This window comes from Orycteropus afer, unplaced genomic scaffold, assembly GCF_000298275.1.
Source record: "Orycteropus afer afer isolate SDZICR_OR568_19922 unplaced genomic scaffold, OryAfe1.0 scaffold00169, whole genome shotgun sequence".
Lineage (NCBI taxonomy): Eukaryota > Metazoa > Chordata > Mammalia > Tubulidentata > Orycteropodidae > Orycteropus > Orycteropus afer.
In genome coordinates, this window is record NW_006921756.1 from 2,538,430 (window position 1) to 2,546,855 (window position 8,426).

Sequence of the window (8,426 nt, forward strand, 5' to 3'; positions counted from 1 at the left end):
TTCAGTGGGTGAGTCTGTCTCTGATAGAAGCAGTGGAGAAATATCATCCATGAGACCCTATTGGATGAAGCCCTTTCCTTCCACTAACTCAGGGCTACTCCACAAGCACTGCCCTCTGGAATGCTCAATGCTCAGAACCCTGTGACCTCTTCCTTAGGGAACAATGGAGCCTGGACATTCTGCAGGTCCCACTGGCTGGATGAGTGCAGGTGGGTGAACTCTTTCTCCTCAGAGTCACCAGCTGGGTATCAAGGCTCAACTTTATGGATTCCCCACGGGAGGACCTGAGCCTCCCTGGAGGTAAATACCCCTCTGATCCCTGACCTTTACCTTGTGCCCTTGAGCTTGGGGGTAATTAGGGAATACCCTATACATGGATGGGGTGGTGGCTGCCTGCATGGAAGGGTGATGAGGCAGTTATGGTTTCCTCCAGAAAACTAAGGATTTCTTGAGGGCAGATACCGTGTTTCTCTTCCCAACCAAAGTAGGTACTATGAGCATCCCAGGCCCATTAAAGTTAGAAGGTTAAGGGCTGTGGTGGAATGAGATGAGAGACTGGTGCCTTTGTCAGCTGGTGAACTTCTACCTCCTTGATGGGCATCTGAGTTTGATGGATTGGATGGATCTGGGGATAGGAACCAAAAGTTTGTCTGCCTAAGCCTAGGTAGATCATGTCCCCTCTAGACCTAGCTTTCTTTATCTATAAAGAGATAAAGGTAGCCTCTAAGCTCCCTGGCAATCTAGTGTTGATTAAATAAAAGAATGATGAGGTTAAGTCAATGACGGAAGGAAGGAATGGATAGAATGGTTAAGAGGATGTAGTGATTGATAAATGGCTCAAGTCAGGAGAGGAATGTGAAACAGCTTATGCTCCAAGCCAGAGCTATCAGCCAGCCTGACTCTCTTTCTTTCTTACTGTCTTAGTGTGGGTCTCTCTGTACTTTGGATTCCTGGGGCTGTGTTCTGTCGTAACTGGTGGCTGCATTCTCTTTCTGCACTGGAGGAAGAACTTGCGGCGAGAAGAACGTGCCCAGGAGTGGGTGGATGTGATGAGAACTGCCACATTCACCTACAGCCCACTGTTGTATTGGATCAACAAGCGTCGACAGTATGGCATGAATGCAGCCATCAACATGGGCCCACCCCCTGCTATCACCAAGGCTGAGACTGAGGCCCAGAATCCAGATCTTCTGTGGGAGTTGGATGTCCCTGAGGATGGGAACCATGCTGTTGAAGATAGCAGCCCCAAAGCAGAGGCCCCTGTTGCCCTGCAACCTGCACTGCAGCTGATGCCACAACAGCCCCTACCTACCACAATGCTGCAGCCTCAGGCCAGCTCCCCACTCCCGAGTCCCATCTTTGAGGAGGTGTCCTTTGGCCTTTCTCTGTGCAACCTACCCCCTATGCTGAACCATTCTGTCTCCTACCCTTTGGCTGTCTGTCCCGAGAGGAGCACCCACTTCCACTCCCTCCCCACAATGGCCCATGGTGACCAGCACACCAATGCCAGGCCTTTCACTTCAGAATTGTAGACTGCTGTCATTGACAGTGGAAGCTGCAGGCATCAGGAGTGAATCTCAGGGAGGTGGTATTAGCCCAGAGGTCAGGGCTCATCAGGATGTCACTTAATGAGAGATTAAAAAAAACAAAAGAATTCTAGCTCTTCTTTGTGACTCATTTGCTATTAGGTGGGTAATATCTTTCTTCTCTTTGAAAGGGGCACTTTGCAAACCAAGCTGAAGGTCATTAAGTCTGTGAAGGTCACAGATGGGAGCTGATCCAGCACTGTGAATGGGCTTAAGATCCCTCCATCCAATATTTATTAAAGACCAATAATGTGAATCTAAGGAGCTCTAGTGTAGTGTGTAAGGTACTTAACTGTTAATCAGGTCAGTGGTTCAAATCCATCAGCTACCCCTCAGAAGGAAGATGGGGTGATCTACTTCTGAAAAGATTTACAACCTCAGAAACCCAATGGGGGTCGCTATGAGTCAGAATCGACTTCATGACTTTTTTTTTTTTTTTAATGTGAACCAGGCCCTGGGCTAGGTACTTAAAGGAGCTGCTCATTTGTGGGAGTTTAAGCACAGCTGCCAGGAGCATGCGAGCTGCTGAGATTGCATGAGCTCCGGCAACTCAGTGGCCATGCTGCAGGCAAAATGAGTCTTCATGAAACCCATGAGTCACACTGCACTATTGTGTGAATTTCATCCCTTGTTAACAATATCTGTGATTTTTTTTTTTTTTTTTTTTGTGGCTGTCCTATTTTTAACACAAAGACACTCGCTGATGCAAGAACATATGATGCCAAATGGATATCATAATCTCCCTTTTAGAGATGAAGAAACTGAGGTTGAAAGGGCAGCTGCTAAAAGCCTATCTCTTTTGTGTCAGAGCCAAGACTCAAACTTACGTTTGCCTGATCTACCCACCATACATCATGGTGTCCCTTCCCTCATATGTCTTGTTAGAAAAAATCTGGCAAATGCTTTAGTATGTCTGTAAGATATAATTAACGCAGTATCCATAGAATGGCTTGGGGAAATGGTCAGTGAATCCACTAAAATTATACACAGAAACATATCCATCACATTTACCTTTTTCAAAGAGATTCATGGGTCCCAAAGTTAAGATCCATTGCATTGGAGTATCAATAATATGTATCTTCTAGAAATTCTTTCACTTTGGAAATAAGGAAAAGCTTCCCACTCATATTTGTAGATGAGCTAAGTTAGTTTTCCCCCAAGTGGGGAGGGCCACCCTAGATTTTTTTGGGGGGCAGGCAATCCCAGAATGTAGCAAACATGTATGAAAAAGCCCTGGCCCCTGTACAACCCCTCTCTAGCAATGAATTTCAAGCCTTTTTCTTTTTTAAAAAAGAAAGTGGAACATTTTTTGCAAACATGCTTTTATTGAATCTCAATAAAAGCAGGCCCAAGTGGAGCTGCTCTGGTTGATGTAAGGCCAGGGGCTCACTCTTCCCTCACACACCTCATCTCTGATGGCCCGGCAGATGCTTAATTCTGAGCCCTGTAGCGTGGCATCTTCAGGCCAAATATCGTGATTCTTAGGGCAGATCCTTGAACATTACTTTGTGTGCACCATCTGTTAGTCTGGGCTTTCTAAAGGAGGAAGGAATCCATAAAAATAAGGAACATGTTTTTTTTTTCCTTAGTAAGCTGGGGAGCTATAGTCATAGACACAGAGAAAAGGGAAATGTTTTATTTAGATAAATTAAAATGGCTGTGTTACTGATATGAAGTAAGCAAAGCTCAAACCAAGTCACGGAAGTCACTCCCTGAATAGAGCTGAATTTCTTATACATTACCAAAATAGCTCCACTAAAACAAAGTGTATTTCTTAGTATGAGAAAACAAGGTAGGCTAGGTTCATATAACAAACAACACACACTTATAAAGTCTCAGGAATACCCAAATGTGTTCCGGTTTGGATATGAAAAAAGGGACCATATCTAGCTTATGTTGGTAAGCAAGCAAATGAGGTGTGCAGCAAACAAAGCCTGTCACTAAAAACAACTCAACAGCAAGTCATTATGAGCATGGGCCCATGGCAGTCAAAATCCTCAACTGTGACTGGCAGGACCAGCAAGGAGGCTTCAAGGGGTTATGTCCAGCAACTGTAAAGGAAATTCCAATGGAAGGAAAAATAGCAGCCGTGAAGGGTATCTACTTTCTAGCTGTTATATCAGACATATTCCGCTCTGCCTTCCAGGTGATACTGTCCTCATCCCTAAGCCAGGGGCATTCTTTTTTTGCTTCTTCTCTTCCTATATCATCTTTTTGCCTCTCTTTTATGGAAAGGCTCTTCAAATAAATGCAATGCCAGATAGTATAAGGCAAAAGAATAAAAAGATCAAGAAGCCAGGCTTTGAGAAACTTGGGAAAAAGCAGTAGAAACTGCTAGAGTTAAAAGGTAAATAAGACGTAAAAACAAGCCAAATTCACCACTACTACCCAACTTTCCTCTGAGAGCTAAGTCATGTGGCAGGTGAGGCTGAAATAATAAAAACCCCACACTGAATAATAAGCTTATGGACTCTTAAGGCAGCCTGCTCAACTTGAACAAATGAGTCCAAGATGCCGTACTTTTGCCTGGGAGACAGGGCATTTTCTCAGGCAGTATACCAAGGCCCTTCATAGCTCTGGGAGAGAAGCATGGACACTTTTTCTGGATTTGGTAGGGAAAGAGGATGGTCCTACTGCAGTGTACTAAATTACATGATATGCCTTTTCCAGCCATAGTCCCACTCTGCTGTAACTGAAAAGCTGCTTGTTAAAGTCATCCACCTGGAGCAACACAAAGGAATCATCTGGGAAGTTCACTCTCTCTCAGATGTACAGAATTCTGATGTTGGGATTGGTTAGTTTGGCCACTCTGCCAGGCTCAAAAGGAGCCCTCCTAGAGGCAGAAGGAGTCTCTCTGACTGCCGGCTGAGAAAAACATGCTGCTGAGAGAAATGTGCTCCTGAGAGATGTGAGAGAGACATGTTGCTGAGAGAGAGATGCAAGAGACATGCACTGCTGAGAGAGAGAGACGTGCAACTGAGGGAGACTGTCAGCTGAGAGATGGCCAGCTGAGAGAGACCGAGTGCGTTCCTGAACTTGAATTGCATCTATTGCTTCCCTAATAAATCCCATAATCTGTGAGTTCTGTGTGGCCACTACAGTGAATTACTGAATCCACCAGAGAGGTGGTGGGTGCTGTGGGAGGAATGGTGGGTGTCAAGGTTAGTAAGAGGGCTGGAGGGTGGTGGCATGTTTGGCTTCACAGGAGCAGGCATTGGGCTGCTGATGGTGATTCTGTCTTCCTCTTGTGGAGTTAAGAGGTCAGAAAATGCTGTCTCCCTGCCCTTTTCCAACTACACAGCTGGCTCAGGGATGAAGCTAGCCAGGTAAGCTCAAGGTAGAAAGAATATAAGGTAAACTCAAAAACTGTTTTAAGTAAGACTTCTTCACTTATAGCTATCTGACACAAAAGAAAAGTACATACAACAAAGAGTTAAGGTGTCCTCAAAGTATCTGCCTATGAATAAGAATTTGAAACTAAAAGGGACAAGCTACATTACCCTCAAGTATATTTCATACAAATCAGTTCTTAAAAAAATACCTTCCAGATACAGGCATACTATTTATGGTATAGTATGTACAAATATAGTAGCATAGTTCAATTTATTGCTAGAATTTTATTTGGTTGTTACAAAATCTGTAAGGGTGCATATATTAAAAAAGGGGGGAGGGGGTATGAAAGGCCACCAGAAAGAGTTAAGAGTTGTCTTCAAGTTCCCTAAAATGCCAGCTAATTTTATACTATATTTTAACATTTCTAAGAACTACCTCAGATGGGCAAGGAAAAAACATATTTTTTTGTAATTGAGAAGCAAAAGCCATAATGAGGTAAGCAGACACATTCATGGGAAAAGACTTCACCTTGTGTTAACTAAATTCTAATACTTCTGGAAAAAAAAAATTACATTAGCCAACACCAAGCTGAACATCATATAAAGAAAGAAAAAACCAACCGCAGCTCTTAAACTTTTAAGGGTGCTGGACTGCATATATGGCTGACAGGGAAGCTTGGATGAAAGTTAAAATGGAAATAAGCTCTACTAAAGCAGCAAGTGCCATGAAAGCTTCTCTAGTTTCTCCCTGACTTGGCCTAAAATTAAATTTTATGAATTTTTTTTTTCCTTTTTTGTCACCCAAAGACTGCTTCTAGGACTTACATACAAATCCAGACTCAATAAACAGGAGACATCAATGCATCATTCCTTCTAGTCCATGGACTTTCTGTGTTAGGCCCATGGAAGTATTTAAAAGGAGGAAAACTATTGCACTCGCTTGTATTAGATCTGAGGAGACTTGTTACCATCACATGAAGTCCCCTGCTCCAGGGTACTTGCTTTAGGACAGAAAACCTTTAGCTACTTCAGAGCTGACAATGGCAAGGAAATGGAGTATGATCTCATGTATGGTTAGCTTTGTTTCATTTCACAACCTTTTGGCCTTAGTCAGCCTAGAGAGAAATATATTGGGTTCTTGGTTAACTGCCAGGTAAAATCTCAAGGAGTGAAGTTTCCTGGGCATAGCTCTCCTCTGAAGCTCCTGATGTGATGGTGAGGCTGAGACAGTGACTGAGGGACTTCAACCTTCTCCTTCAGAATAGAGATGGCAGCAGAGGTGGGAGCTAGCTACAGCTTTAAGACAGATTTGGGTGGATGGGTAGAGGCAGAAAATCTAGATCACTGGGGGGGGGGGAGGGCGGGAATCTAGCTCCCTAATAGATAACTTTTTTTGCTCATAAACCCTGAAATAGGATTAAAAATAGAAATAAAACAAAACCAACTAAGCAACCAAACAAACCTAACAAACAAAAACCAAAAAATCATTAAAACATCTCAGGTTCACAGATTTGAGATTAGCCAAGGGAACAGAACAAAGAACCTGAATCTTACTGTCCAGAGCCTGGAGTTGGCACTGTCCCCAGTGTCTACTCCCTAAATCTATTCCCCCAGTCACCAGGCCAAACCCCATGGCAGCACCTGGGCCTTCAAGGGATGCCTTAAGGAGTTGAGAAAATAGTTTCAGCTGCTACTCAGCTTAGAGAGTTTTAATAACAAGTCATTTGTTCAGATCCTGTTTAAAACATTTTTCTTACTTGCCAAAAAATATGCACAGTTCTTATTTTCATTTCAACTATTTACAAACAGAAAAGGCCTATCTTTTAAAGAAAAGACATTTTCTGAGTCTCTATAAAGTGCAGCTAATTTAAGGCAAATTTATGTGAAATATAAAAGGTGGCTTATTTTCTCTATATATACATTTTCCAGTTTTAAAAGATAAGGTTTCTTCCCCTCAAAAAAGGAAAGAGAGAGAAAAAAAAGAGGGCTTTATTTTTTCCTGGCAACTTCAAAAGGTAAGATCTTACTGGTTTCAGGAAATCCTAGGTTCCTGAACATCATATTCTAAGTCAAATTATCCTTTTTCTTTTCTTTTCTTTTTTTTAAAAAAATAACTTTTATATAGCTTCTTCAAACAAGTGAAAAGGTGGCAATGTGTCTGCTACAGTAGTCTGGAGGTTTGATGGCATAAGTAAAGGGATTGTTTTTGTTAGGTGAGTAGATAGATAGTAGGTAGTCCAGCACATGTATCTATTTCCAAAATATGCCTGATGAGGCTAGATGTCTAAAGCTGCTTTTAGCTCCAAGAATGAGTATTTTCCATCTCTATCAGAATCACACACTCTCAAGCTCTTTGGTTCTGGCACAGCAGAACCTAGGGAGTTCTGGATTTCCTGGTAGGTCAGCTTCCCATCCACGTCATGGACAGTCTTTTGGAATAAATCCTGAAGATCTGTCAAAAAGAAATTACAAAAATATATATGACTAAACATATAGCTAAATTTAGTTAACAGTTAAAAGTTAACTAATTGGAAGCACTAAAAGAAAAGCTACTTCAGATTTTGTTTCCAAAGGTAAAGCTTAAGACCTCACTAAATCTGAAAGATTCATTAACTGTTGATCCTTTAAGAATGAAAGGAATACTGTATGGCACTACCTCCCAAAAAATATAAGCAGTGACAGACAATTGCAGGAGAAATGAAAGGACTGGATTTCTCTGGCAGGGACTTTCTTTAGATTTTCCAGATTTTTTTCCTTATGTTGAAGAGAGAGCAAAAAATTGCAAAGGCCTAAAGAGCTACTTAGGAGCTCTGGTAGCATGGTGCCTAAGGCACTTGACTGCTAACCAAAACGCTGGTGGTTCAAACCCACCAGCCACTCCTCGGAAGGAAGATGGGGCAATCTACTTCCGTGGTGATACAGCCTTGGAAACCCAAGGAGGGGCTGCTATGAGTCGGGGCCAACTCGATGGCACATAACAACAACAACAACAAAGAGCTACTTAGGAGTCTCTGGGTGGTATAAATGGTTAAACACTGGAATACTAACCAAAGGTTGGTGGCTGAAACCCACCCAGTGGCTCCTTGGAAGCAAGGTCCGGTGAACTGCTTCCAAAAGGTCACAGCTTTGAAAATCCTATGGAATACAACTCTACTCTGCATACATGGGTCGTCATGAGTCGGAATCAATTCAATGACAACTAACTGAACTGACTGAAAGAGTAACATGATTGGACCTGAGCCTGTAAAATGAACTGTGGCATACTGTAAGATTCCTTGTTGGATGGCTGAGTGAGGACTGGAGGAGTGTCTTAGAAATCCTTAAGCAGTAATAATCCCAACTGAGTTTTCTCAGTTTGGATAGGAAAACCAAACAGAAAAGTAATGCCCAAGGTCACATACTTTTTTTTTGTTTCTTTTTTTTTTTTTAATTGTGATTTGGGTGAAGATTTACAGAGCAAATTCACTTCCCATACAGCAGTTCACATATACTTTGTCTCATGTCATTG

At 42.3% G+C, this 8,426-nt stretch overlaps 2 protein-coding genes across 2 annotated transcripts in view; one reads left to right on the top strand and one right to left on the bottom strand.

The window, feature by feature from the left end:
- The first annotated feature begins 263 nt into the window (after positions 1-263).
- TEX38 (testis expressed 38) lies at positions 264-1,532 on the top strand. Its single transcript, XM_007946698.2, has 2 exons — positions 264-300; positions 925-1,532. Exons 1-2 carry the CDS (start codon positions 264-266, stop codon positions 1,530-1,532), a joined length of 645 nt encoding a protein of 214 aa, XP_007944889.1.
- A 5,662-nt stretch (positions 1,533-7,194) lies between these two features.
- Positions 7,195-8,426, bottom strand: part of EFCAB14 (EF-hand calcium binding domain 14) — a 53,526-nt gene continuing 52,294 nt past the window's right edge. The window contains exon 11 of the mRNA XM_007946699.2: positions 7,195-7,370. Coding sequence (XP_007944890.1) covers positions 7,195-7,370 — 176 coding nt within the window. The remainder of the gene's footprint in view (positions 7,371-8,426) is intronic.